General features: G+C 42.6%; 1 protein-coding gene across 1 annotated transcript in view; it reads left to right on the top strand.

Moving 5' to 3' along the window:
• The window catches only part of LOC118936582 (receptor tyrosine-protein kinase erbB-4), a 528,305-nt gene that overhangs the window by 460,742 nt on the left and 45,407 nt on the right, over positions 1-22,156 (top strand). Inside the window, exon 20 of the mRNA XM_090216042.1 lies at positions 9,926-10,111. Within this exon, the coding sequence (XP_090072168.1) occupies positions 9,926-10,111 (186 nt within the window). The remainder of the gene's footprint in view (positions 1-9,925; positions 10,112-22,156) is intronic.

Below are 22,156 nucleotides of genomic sequence, written 5' to 3'. Positions count from 1 at the left end.
GCATGTTGTTCAGCAGACTGGGATAGGGAGATATTGAATATGTCCATAAACATCCCAGCCAGCTGGTCTGCACATGCTCTGAGGACATGGCCAGGGATGCCGTCTGGGTCTTCATACTTGCTAGGATTAACAAACTTAAACGTCTTACTCACGTCAGCCATGGAGAACGAGAGCCCACAGTCTTTTGGAGCGTTCCGTGTTGGTGGCACTGTGTTATCCTCAAAGCGGGCAAAGAAGGTGTTTAGCTTGTCCGTGAGAAAGATGTGGCTGGTTTTCCCTTTGTAATTTATGATTGTCTGGAGTACCTGCCACGTATGTCTCATGTCTGAGCCACTGAATTGTGACTCCACTTTTTCAAGTTTTGCCTGATTGATTGACTTATGGAGGGCTAACTGCACTGTTTGCATTCGGTCATATTCCCTGTCACCTCGCCGTGGTTAAATGCGGTGGTTCACGCTATCATTTTTGCGTGAATGCTGCCATCTTTCCAGTTTTTGGATTGAGTAGGTTTTAATAGTCACAGTGTGAACAACATCCCCTATACACTTCCTGATTAAACAAAAAAATGCTGCAAAGTTTCTAAGGAGATAGAAGCAGAGCTGCCATTTCTGTCGGCGCCATCTCACTGTTTCACAGTAAACAAATTAAGAACTAAATGTCAGCATGCTTAAAGGGAAGGGCACTCAACATGTATGGCACTTACACAAATGACTGATGATTGGCTGAAAGAAATGTATAATAAGAAGCTTGTGGGAACGGTTTTGTTACACTTCAGTGCAGCTTTTTACATTATCGATCATAATCTGCTTCTGGAAAAAAGTAGTTGTTATGGCGTTACATCCCCTGCTATATGGTGGATCGAGAGTTACCTGTCTAACAGAACACCCTCTGTGTTCTTTAATGGAAGCTCTCCAACATAATCCAGGTAGAGTCTGGCATTCCCCAAGGCAGTTCTCTAGGCCCCTTACATTTTTCAATCTTTACTAATGACCTGCCATTGGCTCTGAGTAAAGCCTGTGTGTCTATGCATGCTGATGACTCAACATTATATACGTCAGCTACCACAGCAAGTGAAACCTCTGCAACACTTAACAAAGAGCTGGAGTCAGATTTAGAATTGGTGGCAAGTAATAAGCTAGTGCTAAATATTTTTTTTAAACTTAAAGCATTGTATTTGGGACAAACCATTCACTAAACTCTAAACCCTGAACCTCATCTTGTAATGAATAATGTGGAAATTGAGAGATTTGAGGAAACTAAACTGCTTGGTGTAACCCTGGATTGTAAACTGGTCAAAACATATTGATTGGGAGAGGTCTCAAATCAAATGTTATTTGTCACATGCACCAGTTACAACCGGTGTAGACTTTACCATGAAATACTGGCGAGCCCTTCCCAATGATGCAGAGTTTAAAAATATTAAAAAGAGTAACACGTCTGACCGTAATAATGTGCTGCTCTGCTCAAAGTAGAGGAGAGATTGACTGCATCACTACTTGTCTTTGTGAGAGGTATGGACATGTTGAAAGCACCGAGCTGTCTGTTCAAACAACACCTCAGACACCAATCCATAGCCCACAAGACATGACATCTGGTCTAGAACAGACTATGGGAAACGCACAGTACTACACAGAGACTACATGACTACATGGAACTCTATTCCATATCAAGTTATTCATGCAAGCAGTAAAATCAGATTTAAAAAACAGATAAAAGTACACCTTATTGAACACCGTGGACTGTGAAGAGACACACAAACACACACATACAGGCAAACACGCATACGCACTCAGATGCTGGCATACGCACTCTACACACACGTACATTGTAATATTGTATCATGGTGGTATTATACATTGTGTGTTGTATATACAGTGCATTCAGAAAGTATTCAGACACTTGACTTTTTCCACATTTTGTTATGTTACAGCCTTATTCTAAAATTGATTAAATAGTTTTTTTCCCTCATCAATCTACACACTATACCCCATAATGACAAAGCAAGAACTGTTTTTTTTGTTGGGGGCAAATGTATAAAATAAAATAAGCTGAAATATGACATTTACATAAGTATTCAGACCCTTTACTCAGTACTTTATTGAAGCACCTTTGGCAACGATTACAGCCTTGAGTCTTCTAGGGTATGAAGCTACAAGCTGTGCAGCTATTTTCAGGTATCTCCAGAGATGTTAATTCGGGTTTAAGTCCGGGCTCTGGCTGGGCCACTCAAGGATATTGAGAGACTTGTCCCGAAGCCACTCCTGCTTTGTCTTGGCTGTGTGCTTAGGGTCGTTGTCCTGTTGGAAGGTGAACCTTCGGCCCTGTCTGAGGTCCTGAGCACTCTGGTGCAGGTTTTCATCAAGGATCCCTCTGTACTTTGCTGTTTTTGTTTTTGCTGTGATATGCACTGTCAACTGTGGGACTTTATATGTCCAATCAATTGAATTTACCATAGGTGGACTCCAATCAAGTTGTAGATGGATGATGGTCGGCCGTCATTGTAAATACGAATTGGTTCTTAACTGACTTGCCTAGTTAAATAAAGGTTAAATACAAAAATAAAAGAAAGTGATCAATGAAAAGGATGTACCTGAGCTCAATTTCAAGGCTCATATCAAAGGGTCTGAATACTTATGTAAATAAAGTATTTCTGTTTTTATTTATAATACATTTGCACAAAGCTGTTTTTGCTTTGTCATTATCGGGTATTGTGTGTAGATTGATATGGAAATTCTTTGTAGTTTAATCCATTGTAGAATAAGTCTGTATAGTAACAAAATGTGGAAAAAGTCAAGCGGTCTGAATACTTATCGAATGCATTGTATATAGTGGTGTAATGATGTTTTATGATGCACTGTTTTATTTATTAAAAAAACATGGTATGATGTGTTTGGACCCCAGGAAGAGTAGCTGCTGCTTTGGTAGGAACTAATGGGGATCCTGATAAATACTAAATACCGTACACACAGGACTATGGCTGACAAATACAATTCCCCGTCTATTCATTAAACATTCATCATTTATTTCAAAAGGAACCATGTTAAAAGTAAAATGATGTTATCTACTAGGTTGGTAATGCAACATTGGTGAAATCCCCCCTCCCCCATTTACACTGGTGTTTTCATCTGCATGTTTGTCTTTACATTTTTATCATCCTGCTTTGATGTGTGTGTACACATGTGCGTGCATGTCCTTCATGTGGTGAGTGTGTGTGTGTGTGTTTGTGTGTGCAGTACGTAGCGCATGTCTTTGCGGGCAGTCTTGAGTGACGGACCTAGGAGGAGGCAGGCTGGGCCTTCCCCACAATTTCAGCAGCTGTGCACCACCCTAATGAACTCTTCTCCCCTCGCTTCCTCCCTCGTCTGTTTCTCTCCTCTCCTCCCTCTGTACTCTCCTCTTCTCTCCTCCTCTCATCTACTCTCTTCTCCCCTCCTCTCTTCCATTCGTCCCGATGGTGCTCAGTAGACCTGGTTTCAAATACTATTTGAAATCTTTCAATCTTTTACTTGCTTTACCCTGCCTGGAGTGTACTATTCTATTGGTTAAATTGCAACAGGCCAGCGCAATTAGGCACAGTAATTGAAATTATTTTAAATAGTAGATGAAACCACGTCTTGCCCTGAGTCTCTCTGCTGCCGGAGCTGGTGGGAAAGCCACCTCTCAGCTGGAGGACAGCATTGCGGAGGAGGGGGTAAGGAGGGGGGAGGAAGACCTTCAGATTTAATTGACTAAACAGGAGGGATCAACATGGAGAGGTAGGGGAAGAGGAGTCTACATTCCAAATGGCAACCTATTTACTATATACAGTAGTTCACTATTTTAAAAGTTAATGCACTAGTAAGGTAATAGAGTGCCATTTGGGAAGCAAACTTACACGGCTGGAGAGACAGACTTCAGCGGCAAGCTTCAGACCGATGTTGCTTTTTTAGGAGCTGCCTCCCTCTGCTCTCCTCACTCCGCTCTCCTCCCTCTGCCTGCCTCTGTCCGTTCTTCCCCCTCCCTTTACTTTCCTCCCTTAGTTCTTCTCCCTGAGTTCTCCTTCCGCCGCTCTCCTCCCTCCATCTTCCTCCCTCCGTACCCCTCCCTCTGCTCTCCTCCCGTCCTGACATGGAGGATATGGGAAGAGTCTGCACACAGCTTCTTCATTTAAACAGCAATCAAAACGCAGTGGCACATGTCTTGGACGAGGAGAGACACACGCAAACACACAAGGACACACACAGAGACACACACACAGACGTGGAGATGGCCCCTGGCGAGGTTTGGCCAATGAGCAGCAGCCTTGTTCCCTCCTGCAGCTAGCAGCATAGCAGGAGGATGAATACTCATTAAGTTAACTGTCAACTCCGTGGTATTCTGGAAGTCGGTGTGTGTGTGTGTGTGTGTGTGTGTGTGTGTGTGTGTGTGTGTGTTTGTGTGTGTGTGTGTGTGTGTGTGTGTGAATGCCTGTGTGTGCTGCGGCATGGAGTTATTCCTTTTGGAGACCTAACCACAGCTCTGGGCCCTTCTTTATTACTGCAATATAAAAGCTATTGGTCTAAACCTCCATTGTTTATGAAAATGGTGTACCTAGGTTTTGTTTTGTTAAATTGCTGTGATCCCATTGTATCTAGATCTGTATAAACACATAGAAACGGGCAATTGAACGTACACACAGACACACTGACACTCACATTCACACTCACATTCATCAATGCTAACACTAATAGGCTGTACTGCTGGTGGCTGTGTGCACGTTTGTGAGTGCTAGTATGTACTGTATGTATCTTGATAATTGGGTGATTAAATTTTCATATTTTTGTTGTTCGAAAACGGCTCAGCCACAAAGTGGTAGGCCACAAAAGCTCACAGAACAGGACAGCCGAGTGCTGAAGTGCGCAGGGCATTAAAATCTCCTGTCCTCGGTTGCAATGCTCACTACAGAGTTCCAAACTGCTTCTGGAAGCAACGTCACCACAATAACTGTTTGTTGGAAGCTTCATTAAATGGGTTTCCATGGCCGAGCAGCCGCACACAAGCCTAAGATCACCATGTGCAATGCCAAACGTTGGCTGGTGTGGTGTTAATGCTTGACGCCATTGCACTCAGTGGAAAAACTTTCTCTGGAGTGATGAATCATACCTCACCATCTGGTAGTCCGACTGACAAATCTTTGTTTGGCAGAAACCATGAGAACGTTACCTGCCTGAATGCATAATGCCAACTGTAAAGTTTGGTGGATGAGGAATAATGGTCTGGGGCTGTTTTTCATGGTTTGGTTTAGGCCCCTTAGTTCCAGTGAAAGCAAATTGTAACGCTACAGCATAAAATTATATTATTTCTAGACCATTCTGTGCTTCCAACTCAACTCTGAAACAGTTTGGGGATGAGATTTGTGTGGAAGAACTTGACAGGCCTGCACGGAACCCTGACCTCTGCCCCATCGAACACCTTTTGGGATGAATTAGAATGCGGACTGCGATTCATGCCTAATTTCCCAACATCAGTGCCGACCTCACTAATGCTCTTGTGGCTGAATAGAAGCAAGTCCCCACAGCAATGTTCCAACATCTAGTGGAAAGCCTTCCCAGAAGAGTGGAGGCTGTTATGTCACCAAAGAGGGGACCAACTCCATATTAATGCCCATGATTTTGGAATGAGATGTTCGATGATCAGGTGTCCACACACTCTTGGTCATGTAGTATATTTATGTGTTGGTGTTGTAATTTAAGCAATAAGGCCCAGGGAGTGTGATATATGCCAATATATCATAGCTAAGGGCTGTTCTTATGCACGACCCAACGTGGAGGGCCTGGATACAGCCCTTAGCTGTGGTATATTTCCCATCTACCACAAACCCCCGAGGTGCCTTATTGTTATTATAAACTGGTTACCAATGTAATTAGATCAGCAAAAATACATGTTTTCTCATACCCGTGGTATACGGTCTGCTTTACCATGGCTGTCAGCCAATCAGCATTCAGGGCTCGAACTACCCAGTTTATAATGTGTCATATACATGGGTTCTAACAAGAAAAAGTAAACAATTTATACTCCCTGCATGTAAAAACCATGAAGACTGGCGGAAAGCCCCAAACGTAAGATGGTAATGTCTATGTATAATATCTATGTAAGTGGCACTTCACTTTTTAGTATGGAATACGGCTGCGAGGATTTTTCTCCAATATTCACAACATATTGACACAATGACAATCTTTATAGAATAAAAATAAACAAGTGGAAATACATATTTGATTAGCAAGCCAGCAGCAGATGAAACAGAAAGTGAATTCTCTCCTCCCAAGCGCATACCAGTGACAAACTTAACTACACTGAACAAAATATCACTAATATATCTAGCAACATGAAAAGTATTGGTCTGATGTTTCATGAGCTGAAATAAAATATCACAGAAATGTTCCATACGCACAAAAAGCTTATTTCTCAGCCCCAAAAAATATGCACAAATTTCTTTACATCCCTGTTAGTGAGCATTTCTCCTTTGCCAAGATAATCCATCCACCTAACAGGTGTGGCATATCAAGAAACTGATTAAACAGCTTGCTCATTACACAGGTGCACCTTGTGCTGGGGACAATAAAAGTCCAGTCTAAAATATGAGTTTTATATGAGTCTCCCATCTATTTCTGATGCCCATCTGGTTTGATTAATTTTTGTCATATCTTTCAAACTGTGCTCCTTCACGTAAGCTCTTAACCCATATACGGTTTACGGACACGGTATGTTTTACTTTAGTGTCATTATTTGTTGTTATTAGTCCCAACCTTCAGCTCCATTCAACCCCTCCCATCTATCTCTTAACACCATCCATGTTGGATTTATATTTGACATATATTTTTCAACTGTAATGTGATGTTTCACAAAAGATCTGAACCTTTCTATTCTCATTGTTTCTACAGATTTTTAATTGAAAATAAACATTTTTGCTAAAAGTATTATTATATTATTGATTGATTGACTATGACTTTTCAGATCACCCAGTAGTGCGATCTGCAGGGTTAGCTCCAGGTAAATGTTGCAATTCTTCAGCCATTCCTGGACCTGTGACCAAAAACAAGCTACATATGGACAGTACCAAAACAAATGATCTAACGATTCAGTCTCTTCGCAGCAAAATCTAATGAGCTGGGAAGGTTGTATCCCCCATATAAATAACAGTCTACTGGATGCAAGAATTTAGTATAATCATTTAAATTTAAAAATCCGGTGTCGTTTTGCGTATCAATTCATAAACCATGTGCCATGGAAACGTTATGTCAAAAATCTTGTCCCAACTATTTTGCAGTCTGCAGTTGAAGTCCAAAGTTTACATACACCTTAGCCAAGTACATTTACACTCAGTTTTTTCACAGTTCCTGACATTTAACCCTAGTAACAATTCCCTGTCTTACGTCAGTTAGGATCACCACTTTATTTTAAGAATGTGAAATGTCAGAATTATAGTTGAGAGAATGATTTATTTCAGCTTTTATTTCTTTCATCACATTTCCACTGGGTCAGAAGTTTACATACACTCAATTAGTATATGGTAGCATTGCCTTTAAATTGGTTAACTTGGGTCAAACGTTTCAGGAAGCCTTCCACAAGCTTCCCAAAATGAGTTGGGTTAATTTTGGCCCATTCCTCCTGTCAGGTTTGTAGGCCTTCTTGCTCGCAAATGCTTTTTCAGTTCTGCCCACGTTTTCTGTAGGATTGAGGTCAGGGCTTTGTGATGGCCACTCCAGTACCTTGACTTTGTTGTCCTTAAGCCATTTTGCCACAACTTTGGAAGTATGCTTGGGGTCATTATCCATTTGAAAGACCCATTTGCGGCCAAGATTTAACTTCCTGACTGATGTCTTGAGATGTTGCTTAATTTTTGTGAAGTGCACCAGTTTCTCCTGCAGCAAAGCACCCCCACAACATGATGCTGCCACCCCCATGCTTCATGGTTGGGATGGTGTTCTTTGGCTTGCAAGCATCCCCCTTTTTCCTCCAAACATAGCAAAGTTCATTATGGCCTAACAGTTCTATTTTTGTTTCATCAGACCAGAGGACATTTCTCCAAAAAGTACGATCTTTGTCCCCATGTGCAGTTTCAAACCGTAGTCTGGCTTTTTTATGGTGGTTTTGGAGCAGTGCCTTCTTCCTTGCTGAGTGGCCTTTCAGGTTATGTCGATATAGGACTCGTTTTACTGTGGATACAGATACTTTTGTAACTGTTTCCTCCAGCATCTTCACAAGATCCTTTGCTGTTGTTCTGGGATTGATTTGCACTTTTCGCACTAAAGTACGCTCACCTCTAGGAGACAGAACGCGTCTCCTTCCTGAGCAGTATGACGGCTGCTTTGTCCCATGGTGTTTATAATTGCATACTATTGTTTGTACAGATGAACGTGGTTCCTTCGGGCATTTGGAAATTGCTACCAAGGATGAACCAGACTTTTGGAGGTCTACAACTACAAGAGATGTGTGGAGTGGTTGAAAAACTAGTTAATGACTCCAACCTAAGTGTATGTAAACTAGTTTTAATGACTCCAACCTAAGTGTATGTAAACTAGTTTTAATGACTCCAACCTAAGTGTATGTAAACTAGTTTTAATGACTCCAACCTAAGTGTATGTAAACTAGTTTTAATGACTCCAACCTAAGTGTATGTAAACTAGTTTTAATGACTCCAACCTAAGTGTATGTAAACTTCCCACTTCAACTGTATATTGCACGGCTGTAAATTGTTTGGTCCTGAAATTAAACGGGTATACTTTTTAATTGATCACAATTTTAACCAATCATGGGCCGACAGACAAGTTCCTTACTTTTCCCTCCTTCCACTTTCCTCTTCCATTTTTGCAGTAATACTGCAAATAGTTCATTGTATTTCTGGCTAGTCTAATTTACCAATCCCCCAATTTTTTTTGACATTGGCTAATTGAGTGACTGTCAGTGAACCTTGTACACCTTGTATATTCTACTATTTTAACTCTTAACATTAAGTTGAAACCCCAACTGACTTCCTAAAAAAGAAAATATATATATATATGTTTTTTTGTTTTTGGAAATGTATCCGTAGGCCTACAAAAGCAGGCCCGCGGGGCTGCCAGCTGCCCATCCCTGATCTATAGTATGACAGCATCAGCTGTTAGCTACCAACAGCTGGCAGACGTGTTTACATTTGCTTAGTTTTATCAGTGTTATTTAGATTAAAGACATGAGCTAAATGCACTTGCTCTAGCTAACGTTAGCATAGCAAGCTATCTCTTTCACTTACCCAGTTGACTTCCATGCTCACTGAAGTCCATGATAATGCTCGGTCTCTGCTGGTGCCGCTGGCTGTTTGAGTTGCTTTAGAAGCCATTGATGGTAGGGACAGCATCCACTTTGAGAAGCAACTTCTTGCTGAAGCACTCCTTCCATTGGTGGTTGCCTTGGAAGTTGCCATGAAATAAACCTGCTCCGCAGATTGATAATTTGACGACCAATTCGTCCACCTCATTCTCAACAAATGTATCCCACTTTTTACTGTTTTTTATTCATTGTGTGATGCTGACTGCGGGGAGGTTTTGTGGAGGTTTTTCTAAAGTTAGAGTTGATTTAGAGAACCTCAAACCCAACTTTTAGAACAACATAATATTATTACAATTGATTTAAGAGTTTGTCATTTGGGAATGTTGACTTGGGGTGCTCTAAGTTACTGTTTTATGTGTTTCTGGAATTGAGAAATAAGTGCTACACTCCCTTTAAAGTTCCGAACACTGGTTTGAATGGTTGCCAGCAATTTTTATATTGTATTATTTTTTAACTTAAGATGAATTGTCGTATTTTGAGTACTATATAGGTAGAGAACATTGGACAGAATAAGGCTATGTTAATAACAACATTTTGACAAAATTGGTGAATGTACTGTATGGTCTCTGCGTGGGCCTGAGTTCCTGTGTGTGTTCCCCAGGAGGCTCTGATTATGGCCAGCATGGAACACCCTCACCTGGTCCGTCTCCTGGGGGTCTGCCTGAGCCCAACCATCCAGCTGGTCACCCAGCTCATGCCCCATGGCTGCCTGCTTGATTACGTCCACGAACACAAGGACAACATCGGCTCCCAGCTGCTGCTCAACTGGTGTGTCCAGATCGCCAAGGTAAGACTCACCTGTTATTCTCAAATCTTGTCTGGGAGTTTGAGTGCCATTTTAGACACTTTCTGTTCGTGCTCCTTTTTCGTATGTATCTCATACTCTACATACCCACACTGTAATGGAAAACTGTAATTTATACAGTCATTTTAGATATTATCAACAGTATAAAAAAAAATGCAGCATACTGTAGGTCAGGGTTACCCAGCAGGGTTACTCAGCAGCCTGCTGGCCAATGGTTTTATTTGGTCCCCCATGTTTTCAGAGCAAAAAAAGTATAACTGTTGGACATAAGACTGTAAAAACACCTAGGAAATAATCTCCAAGTGATTTTAATTGAAGAAATCTGTTCCCAAGTATTCCCATGCATAATAGAGAGATGTGATCGTATACAAATGTATGAAAGGTTTGAAATGATTATGTTTTAGTCAAACATTATATCTGTTTGGGCTTCTTGCGGTCAATTTGCAGTCTACAAATTATATGTAATTACTTATATATACTGTATGTTCCGCCGCCCGACCGTGTGCTCAAGAAAAAATCGCCCGCAGCTGAATCTAGTTGATGATCCCGGCTATAAATAATGGTGCATTGTGGGAAAATTGTTGTATTTTAAATGGTACTGTAATTCCTCCCCACATAATACAGTACCGTATCATATCCACTAGTGGGTGCAGGGTATTGTTGTTTTTGTCTCATTAACATATTTGGAGGAGTGCCTTGTTAGGGGCTATATTTGTTGCACCCATGAGTGAGAATGCTCTACCAATTTAATCTGGGACCCCCCAGGAGATAATAGGCCAAATTAATTAAATGCATCCCTCCTATCCTTGGATGGTGAAGAAGACATCTGTGTCTGTAAATCTTCCTCTGATGGGGATGTTTGGTTCCGGGGCAGTGGACTCAAATTGATTCCTCTGAATTTAAAGACAGGTAAATAAGACAGCAGCTCACATCACCTTGGGTCCGGAGGTATTGGACCATACTATTTGCTCAGAATCATATCAGTGACACATACACACAGAGACCATGTCTCACCCCCCCACTGCAACCCCACAGCTCCAAACCAAAATGTTACGCAAGGAACTCGCTGCAGACTCTTTTGTAGATTTAATATCTTAGACAAATATCCCTTTTGCTCATAGATATGGCACTGTTGAGGGATAAAGGTGGGAGTTTTCTACCATTAACTTTTAAAGCATTAGTTACCGTTTGGAATAAAAAAGAACAACACTTGCTGTAGGCCAACAGAATGTTCCGGTCCACTGTAGCTCAGTTGATAGAGCACAGTGCTTGCAGCACTGGGATATTTGGTTCAATTCCTGTGACCAACCTTATGTTTAAAACACATGCTCTCATGACTGTAAGTCGCTTTGGATAAAAGCCACTACTAAATTACAAATATATATACCCCAATAAAGTGCTAATTTATTACTTTACATTGCACAGGGAAAGCATACATTATGGCTGCTTTCCCAAGCGTTGCCCTGTTCTCTGTATTGTATTTCACTTTCATTTACTCAGAGGAACCCAATTGAGACATTCACAATGGTGCCCTGAGAACAAACAACTCACAAACATAAAAATTCAATAAATCAATACAACAGCAAATTAACTACAAGACACAACAGATACAGACACATCACATCTCAACAGTGCACTACAGGGTCATGGTCAAAAGAACCACACAATGTAGAGAATAGGGAGCCATTTGAGACTGAGACCAGGTGTTTCTAAGGCAGTGGCTGTGATGGTTGTAATGGCCTTCTCCTAGGGGTGAGTCAGTGGACCCTCAGGGGCCCGAGGTAATGAGGTCAGAGGCCCCAGGTAATGAGGACATGGGCCTGGGATAGAGACAGCATACCATTCCTCTATACACTCTGTGGCTAGGCCTCACTATGGGAGAAGTCATACTGTATGTAACTGAATTTCACATTTTTAAGAAATCGATGCGATATATGGGAATGTCTGTGCCCACCACCACTATACTCAATACACAACAGTCCTTTCCTCCAGTCACATAATGGATTCCCCATAACATTGGGGAGGGCGGCGCAACCCAACTGGGCGTGGTGAGGGAGGTGCCTGAATAGTCTCTGGCGGCAACCCCTGTGCTTGTGGAGGTGACACTCCAATTGCGGCCGGAAAGGGCTCAGCTGCAAGTTGGGGCTGAGTATCAGGGTTTGGCTCTGGATTTGGCACTCTTCTGCCACCTAAAGGAGTGGTGTCCAGAGCATCCAGGCCTGGGAAGAAGGAAGTGGCAGCAAAGGGGGCTGCTGCCTCCTGGCCCAGCAGCTGATCCACATGGCGTCGGTGCACCTGACCGTTAGGTGTCCGAGTCCTGTAAGAAACCGGTCCAATGGCTTTTTCCATGACTGCAGGGACTCACTTAGGGCCTCTAGAGTAGCTCGTCAGGTTCAAAATGCCTTAAATGACCGTGGCCCCCTGTCTGCATCATCCCCCTGCCTTAGATGCATTTCACTTGCGAAGCAGCCAGTCTAAGGCAGTTGTCAATCGCCTGTTAATTACTGGACTCTTCCCAGTAGTAGCCACGGGTGTAACATGATTAGACAGCAGGAACCTTGACAGTCGGGTCTGCCAGTCACTCACCGAGATCCCAGACAGAGCCTCCTTGGTTGTCTGAACCATGCGTTCAGCTTGGCCATTGGAGGATGGGTGATATGGGGCTGTTGTGGCGTCTGATTCCTCTCTGCCCACAAGAGTTATGCTATTCCAGGGTCCGGCATGTAATCAGTATGTCATCCAGATATGCCTGGACCCCTGTGATGCCTGCTAGCAAGGTGTCCATGTAGCACTGAAAAAATCGCCACCACTCTGGACACTCCAAACTGGTACTTTGTCGCTCTAAAAAGCCCCCGGTGTGTGTTGATATTCAGGAGCTCCCTTGCATCATCATCCAAAGCTAGATGCTGGTAGGTTTGTCTTATATCCAGCTTTGTAGACACCACCCCTCCTGCCAACGTCGCAAACAGCTCAGCCAGCGTTGGCAAGGGGTAAACATCAGGGACCACTGCAGTTTCTCCAGAGCCTCATACCTTCGGCCGGAGATTGAAAGGTACTGGTCGAGTTTTAAAGAACTTAGGGTCGATTGGCTATGGACACAGGGTGCCCCCTGTAAAGCCCAAAAACCCCTGGAAAGCTTTAAAGCTTTTCATGCTCCTTGATAATCGAATCTGGGGAGTTTTGCAGGGGTCTCTGCTGGGGGTCACCTCGATAGCTCACATCCACCAAAATTCTACCCCGCGTCTTTAACTGGGCCTGTGACCATTGTCTTAATACCCATTGTCTTGCAAGAATTCTGGCTGAGCCATTGCTGCTCCTAGACGTTTCCACTTTTCCACAGCACTTACAGTTGATTGGGTTAGCTCTTGCAGGGAAGAAGTATTACGACTTGTTGGAAAGGTGGCATCCTATGACGGTGTCCAGTTCAAAGTCACTGAGCTCTTCTTCAGTAAGCCCATTCTACTGCCAGTGTTTGTCTATGCAGATTGCATGGCTGTGTGCTTGATTTTATTCACCTGTCAGCAATAGCCGAAACCACTAATTTGAAGGGGTATCCACATACTTTTGTGTATATAGTGTATATGTCCCCTTCGTTTGCATTGGAGACAGGTTGCCGCACTAAACCCACAGCTGTATGGAATTATGCCCCCCCCCCCACATCCAGCTGATCTACAAAATTACAGTGCACCGAAATCCGGCTCAGCCCAGCAATAAAACTGGAGTTATTCTGATCTGCCTTTTGTTTACAGTTATTAAAATGAAATATATGCACAATGTCTGACAGAGATGCCACTATATCATCATAACTCTTTGCAGTAGGGAGGGCTGGATTGAGAAGAGAATGTAATGTAGACAACACGCTCATCAGCACAATGGGTTTCTGTTTGGCGTTATCAATGTCATTATCTACGAAACACATTCCAGCCTTTCAATGTACTCCTCCCAGTAGCTATCCTTTTCATCAACAAACTCAATCTTCCCAATCAAAGCCATGATAGCGTCGGAAAAGGAAAATACACTTTGACGTTTACTCATTAAACCTCTTCAAAACATTCCAGTCCGAATCCGCTTCGATGCCAGTATTATGTCCGTGACATGGTGAAAGTACAATCCAATAACAAGGACACAGAAAGATACGTTTAGACTATTTAATCCATGGTGCAGGTAATGAACATGAACAGGCAGATGACTGTGAACTTCCACATCTATGGGGCGTGCACGCTATATATGGGAGTGTCTGTGCCCGTTCTTTAATGTGCCCTCCACCGCTATACTCAATACACAAGGTAAATGTGCTCCCTCACTGCAGGGCAATTCGTGACTCTCCAGGCTCCTGGGAAGTTAATCTGTGTCTGGGAGGCGAGGTGAGACGCCTCTCTATCTTGCGCTTTCTATCCCTCTTTCTCTCTCTCTCTCTCTTTGTGTCTCTCTCTGCGTCAGACAGCCCTTCACACAATGGATTATTAATGGAATAATAAGCCGTGGGATACATTCTAATGAGCAGATTAATCAGGGGATATGCCACCACCATGCACTGTTTTTTATTTATTTTATTTTCCGTCTACATCTCTCTTTCTTTCTTGAGGTATATCCCTGGCTTTCTGTCTACCTCACAGTGTGTCCTGTCCTTTTAACTCCACAGCTTTTTATTCCTTTTTTTCTCTCTCTTTATTTCAATCTCCACTTCTCACACTTTCTCTTGCTCACTGTGTCCTCCTTCTTACTCCATCTCTCCTGAGCTGTATCTCCTCCTGTGTCTCATTTCTCTCATCAGCATCACAGAGGCATTCTGCATGGGGACATGTTGGTTAGCTGAGCTCACTCGGCCAGGCCTGACAGTTAGAACCATGGAGTTAAAACCAATAGAACTAGAATCACTGTATTTCTACTTTTAGAACAGAACAGAAAGAATTGAACAGAAGGCAGAGATCTTAGAAAATAGACAGAGGTTCATATTGCTAACAGAACATATGCAGTCCTCTGTTGTTGTATTTATCTCTATCACATCACTCTCTCACATATCCAATACATGTCCTTGTGGAGCTAAAGACAGCTGAGGATTACTGTCGTACAGATTAACCTTCACTATGACGACTATTACCGCAGCTGTCGTCATTTTGTTCACACTATCTAGCTCTGACAATTATTTGGTTTAGTTGGCAGGTTGCAGACATTGACTAGTTATCTTCTCCAGTCCCCTCTTCTCTCGTTGTATGGAAGCTCTCCTAGTATTCTGTAAGACTCAATGCATCTTGAGGTCATTTCTCTGTGCAAACATCTCTCCCGAAGCTGAACAAATATCTCTGCCCCTCCCTCTCTGCCTCCTTTCTTTCTTTCTTTCTTTCTTTCTTTCTTTCTTTCTTTCTTTCTTTCTTTCTTTCTTTCTTTCTTTCTTTCTTTCTTTCTTTCTTTCTCCCTCATCTCCCTCGCCGCCTCATTATTTAGACCCCAGGGTGCGTCTGTCCATCACTCCATCCCTCTATCCCTTCACTCACTTGTTTCCCCCTTCTTCTTTTTCTTTGTCCATCTCTTTGGGTGTATCCCTGGCTCTATTTCGAGGGGGAGCAGGCATAGTTTAGTTTATATAGTGGAGCTCTGCTAGTGGAGTCAATTGGTGTGAGAATATGCTTCATCCCGATGTGACGCTGTATGTTACAGAAGTTTCTCACTGTCCTCGAGACAGCAGGCAGTAGCAAACACTAAGTGCAAACAGACAGCAGGAAGTAGAGAGGGTCATCGAGATTTACACACACACACATGCCAGTGCACACACACACAAACACACGCATGCACGCATACACACACACATGCATACATTCACAGAGTGCGGAGTGCAGAATTAAAGGCAGGAAGAGATGGGTGGGTGGAGGAGAAACAGTAGGGCAATGGATGACTGGAGGCAGGTCACACAATGGAGGAGGGCAGAATGACAGACAAATGACAGCCTGACAGCCCCAGACCACACGCAGACACACATCTCTGACACACATCTCTGACACACATCTCTGACACACATCTCTGACACACACACACACACACACACACACACACACACACACACACACACACACACACACACACACACACACACACACACACACACACACACAGACACACACACACACACACACACACACACACTTCCTTCTCCCCTCTCTCTTTCTCTCTCTTACACACACACTCGCATACCTAAATCCTCAGAGGAGAGAAAAGGATCTTGTCACATAATTACATCACAGCGACAGTCTAATATCCAACAAATGAGGTGAGATGGCTGCTATGCCAAGCGCGTAAATTCCTTTCAGCTTCAGATGGCACCATCAATTGGTTTCTCACAAACCCAATTAAATAGTTTATTTGAACATTGAGTTTACACAACCTTGGAGACCTAAATATTATACCTACAGGTTTCTCGTTCTCCTTTCTCCTTTCTCTGGTACAGCCAACTACAGTGCTGTACAAAAACATTTGCCCCTTTTCAGATTTTTGAATACTTTTGAATATTTTTTTATACTGAATGTAATCAGATCGTCAACCAAAACCTAACATTAGATAAAGGAACCTCAGTTTACAAATAACAACAACTAAAAATGTACACTTATTTGATCTATTTAATTAACAAAGTTATGCAACACCCAATTCCCCTGTGTGAAAAAGTAATTGCCTCCTTACACCCAGTAACTGGTTGTGGCACCTTTAGCTGCAATGACTGCAACCAAATGCTTCCTGTAGTTGTTGATCAGTCTCTCACATCGCTGTGGAGAAATGTTGGCCCACTCTTGCATGCTAAACTGCTCAGCGACATTTGTTGGTTTTCAAGCAAGAACCGCTCGTTTCAAGTCCTACAACAACATCTCAATTAGGATTAGGACTTGGACTAGGCCATTCCAAAACTTCAAATGTTTTGCTTTGTAGACATGATTGTGTGTTTTTGATCATTGTCTTGCTGCATGACCCAGCTGCACTTCAGCTTCAGCTCACAGACGGATGACCTGACATTCTCCTGTAGAATTCTCTGATACAGAGCAGAATTCATGGTTCCTTCTATTAAGGCAAGTCGTCCAGGTCCTGAGCATCTCCAAACCATCACACTACCACCATTATGCTTGACTGTTGGTATGAGATTCTTACTGTGGAAAGCAGTGTTAGGTTTTTGCCAGACATAATGGAACCCATGTTGTCCAAAAAGTTGACTCAAGTTTGCCAAAAAGCACATGGAAGCACCTGGATGATCGTCAAGCCTCTTGGAAGAATGTTCTATGGACAGATGAGTCAAAAGTCTAACTTTCTGGATGACATGGGTCTCATTATGCCTGGCGAAAACCACACACAGCGACGTGGGAGATCAACAACTGCAGGAAGCGTTTGTTTGCAGTCATTGCAGCTAAAGGTGCCATAACCAGTTACTGGGTGTAAGGAGGCAATAACTTTTTCACACAGGGGCATTGGGTGTTGCATAACTTTGTTTATGAAATAAATGAAATAAGTATGTCATTGTTGTGTTATTTGTTCACTCAGGTACCCTTTATCTAATTTTAGGTTTTGGTTGAAGATCTGATAACATTCAGTATAAAACATTTGCTAAAGTAGATACAATTAGAAAGGTGGCAAAAACGTTTTGTATATTGTCAAAACAATATAATATGCTTTACCGTCAAAAATAATATCCCGATATGTAACTGTATTGATTTTTTTCCTCCATCATTACCATTAGCCTCACAATCTATCAGGCAGGGAGCCTAAATGGCCATTTAGGAGCCATTGGGAGTCAATTTTAATTGAACCTTTATTTAACTAGGCCAGTCAGTTATGAACAAATTCTTATTTTACAATGACGGCCTACCCTGGCCAAACCCTCCCCTAACCCGGACAACGCTGGGCCAATTCTGCGCCGCCCTATCACGGCTGGTTGTGACACAGCCCGGGATCAAACCTGGGTCTGTAGTGATGCATCTAGCATTGAGATGCAGTGTCTTAGACCGCTGCGCCACACGGGAGCCCAAAGTGGTTGAGTCACAAATGGCACCCTATTTACCGATGGGCCCTGGTCAAAAATAGTGCACTTATTAAGAAATAAGTAGCCCAACACTTTTCTTTCAATTAGCTGTCTGTCAGAATGAGCTGCCTGCCACACACAGTAGCAGTAATTGCCTTGACCCTGACCTGACTGACCTGGAAGGACGTGTGTGTGTGTGTGTGTGTGTGTGTGTGTGTGTGTGTGTGTGTGTGTGTGTGTGTGTGTGTGTGTGTGTGTGTGTGTGTGTGTGTGTGTGTGTGTGTGTGTGTGTGTGTGTGTGTGTGTGTGTGTGTGTGTGTGTGTGGGTGCGTGTGTGTGTGTGTGGGTGCGTGCGCGTGTTTGTGCGTGACCTGTCACTCATCCTCCGTGCCTCTAAGCAGAGTGACAGCTGACCGAAACTCTGACCTCTCACCCCTCTAGAGGAGGATCTCAGGACTATAAGGACCTGAGAGGGAAACCATTGTTAACTGTTGAAATCTTGCACTATTTTGGCCTGGTGCCTGCGGGTGTTTGTGTCCTCTGATTTGTTTTGTTCATAGTAACACTGTTGTTGTGCAAAATTGAGAGGAAATGTTGTAGAATATACTCTTACTCTTAGCATTGTTCAGTGAGCCAGAGAAGTTGACTGATACTTTCAGGTACCCTCATAGTATTTCATAGCTTGTAAGCTTGTATTGTGAGGCCCTTTAAGAAGTATAGTATCTCTCTAAAGAACAGTATTCCTGTTGGGTGTTTACAAGCACAAGGGCTGGAAGGAATGGTAGTTTCTGTCTTTTTCTCTCTGGATCGTTTCTTTCCTATTTCTCACGGTGTTTTCTCTGCTGCCTGGGTTCACCTCAAGTTGTCTTCTTTTTTTCTCTTGCTAGTGCTGTTCTTGTTTATCTCTCTGTCTCTATTTACTGCCGTATCAGTCTCTCTCTCCTTCTTGTCCTCTCCCTCTCTCTTTTCCTCCATCTGCTTTCCCGAGTACTAAGCAGCCCGCCACCCAAACAAACACACACACACACACACACACACACACACACACACACACACACACACACACACACACACACACACACACACACACACACACACACACACACACACACACAATGTGGAATAGACTATTCTGTCTGCACCAGCCCCCTGAATTAAATTGGAATGTTAAACTGTTTGCGTCTGTGCATGTGTGCGTGCATGTGTGCGTGCTTATGTGGATGAGTACTTGAACATATTTGAGTGTGTACTGCTTAGACAAAGCTCAACTAACATTCACTGATGCAAATTCTAAAGCATACTCTGCCTCTCCCCACTTGTATGAAGGATTGGTCGGGAGGGGGTAAGAGGATCAGGTTGTTCAGTGAAGCCTGGGTCATTATCAGAACCATGACCATGAACTACAGTGCCACTGACCAGCAGGCTCTTAACACTAGAATCCCCCAAAAGCTATTTCCTGCTCCTTCCCTAACTTTTCCTAAATGTTTGTATTTTACGTAACAATTTTGGAATCAGAAACAGAAAAGTATTTATAGCCTTTTTGCTTGTTTTTTTCACACCTATTCCTAACTTAACCCACCAAGACAATGTGCTGTAGGACGTTGGTACCCAGCCAGGTGCTAATGTAGCTCTCTCTCCTCACTGAATGAATGACAAATGGATGAATGGGTGATAATTGTGGACCTTACTTCACAATGTAATTTAAATTAGGCCTAACTGAATGATAAGGAGGGTGAAGAGGTTGATTTCATTTAGAAAGACAATAGTGTAATGATGAGGTTGTGTTATGCCTATTTATCAGCAGCAAATCATTTGACTGTACGACTTGCAAGTTAATACAATTTGCTTTTACGTTTTAGTTTGTAAAAAGAAGCTGTTATGGGTCTGTTTTATTTACTGTAACTCTACTAATGAGGTGTATTGTAATGGTAAATTAAACCTGCTACATGTTACAATAGGCCTTCAGAATAATGTAAAACATATCCAGACCCATATCAACATATCCAGACCCATATCAAACATCTCCAATCGAAAATCAAATCAAGAGTCGGCTTTCTATTCCGCAACAAAGCCTCCTTCACTCACGCCGCCAAACTTACCCTAGTAAAACTGACTATCCTACCGATCCTCGACTTCGGCGATGTCATCTACAAAATTGCTTCCAACACTCTACTCAGCAAACTGGATGCAGTTTATCACAGTGCCATCCGTTTTGTCACTAAAGCACCTTATACCACCCACCACTGCGACTTGTATGCTCTAGTCGGCTGGCCCTCGCTACATATTCGTCGCCAGACCCACTGGCTCCAGGTCATCTACAAGTCCATGCTAGGTAAAGCTCCGCCTTATCTCAGTTCACTGGTTACGATGGCAACACCCATCCGTAGCACGCGCTCCAGCAGGTGTATCTCACTGATCATCCCTAAAGCCAACACCTCATTTGGCCGCCTTTCGTTCCAGTTCTCTGCTGCCTGTGACTGGAACGAATTGCAAAAATCGCTGAAGTTGGAGACTTTTATCTCCCTCACCAACTTCAAACATCTGCTATCTGAGCAGCTAACCGATCGCTGCAGCTGTACATAGTCTATTGGTAAATAGCCCACCCATTATTCACCTACCTCATCCCCATACTGTTTTTATTTATTTATTTTTCTGCTCTTTTGCACACCAATATCTCTACCTGTACATAACCATCTGATCATTTATCACTCCAGTGTTAATCTGCATAATTGTAATTATTCGCCTACCTTCTCATGCCTTTTGCACACAATGTATATAGACTCCCCTTTTTTCTACTGTGTTATTGACTTGTTAATTGTTTACTCCATGTGTAACTCTGTGTTGTCTGTTCACACTGCTATGCCTTATCTTGGCCAGGTCGCAGTTGCAAATGAGAACTTGTTCTCAACTAGCCTACCTGGTTAAATAAAGGTGAAATAAAAAAATAAAAAAAATCCTTGACTCTGTCCAAGTTGATGACTGGAGGGAGGCAAACGATGCCAACTCTCTGAATGAATGACAAATGGATGGAATGGGCGATAATTGTGCAAGTTACTACACAATCAAATTTAAGTTAGGCCTAACTGAACGAATTAGGGTAGAGAGCTCGACTTCATTTAGAACAACATTTTAACAAGTTGCATTAGGCCTTTAGAATAATGCTAAATATATCCTCGCAAGTTCATGAGCAGGAAACAAACAATGCCAGTCAGCATTGGAAATGATGCAGACAATTACATTGATGGAATCTACAATCTATCTGCACTATTAAAGCCGATCTACCCCCTGAAAAAACAATAACAATGCCAGTCAGCCTGCTCAGCCGGCCCAGCGAAACTACACTCATAATAAGTCTTAGTCTATAGACAAGATTACATTGACAATCATCCGGTGAGCGACGATATAAGGCCTTTCAGTTGCCAACTTGTACATGAAGAGATGGGCACATCTTGTAATTGACAAATGCGTGGAAAGGAGCATCACTTTATCAAATCCTTACATGCAGGTAAACCATTTAGATTTCTAAATAATATCAGGAAGAGCATACTCTGCAGTTTCTATGACACTTAACTTTGTCAAATAAATCTAAATATTCTGAAGTTGCAGCTCTACTTCCAAATGTCAGCATTGCTCTGGCTACTAAGCAAAAACCACTAACATAATACAATTACAAGTTAAATATGCTATTCTGTCGTCAATGAGTGAATGGGCGATAGAAACCAGATAGAACATCAATGACCGGAATGAAGAGGGTGAAGAGGGTGATCGCATTTGATTGGCCTGAATGAGGAGGGTGAAGAGGATGATTGAATTTAGAACAATAGTGTATTGATGAAGAATTGTGGGTGTTGTGGGCATTCTAATTATTTTATTATGAAATACTTGATCATTTCCTCTCGGGGAGTCAGATCAGACACTGAGTACAACATACAACCAAATGAATGGACGCCGAACCAAATGAATGGACGCACTGACAGCATTGCAAATGCTGCAGAATTTAGATGAGTTGGAGTCGGATGGAGGACCGGACA

Source organism: Oncorhynchus mykiss, chromosome 22, assembly GCF_057628025.1.
Source record: "Oncorhynchus mykiss isolate SJ-2025 chromosome 22, ASM5762802v1, whole genome shotgun sequence".
Lineage (NCBI taxonomy): Eukaryota > Metazoa > Chordata > Actinopteri > Salmoniformes > Salmonidae > Oncorhynchus > Oncorhynchus mykiss.
The sequence above is the reverse complement of the archived record's forward strand: the minus strand, read 5'-3'. Positions and strand labels throughout refer to the sequence as shown.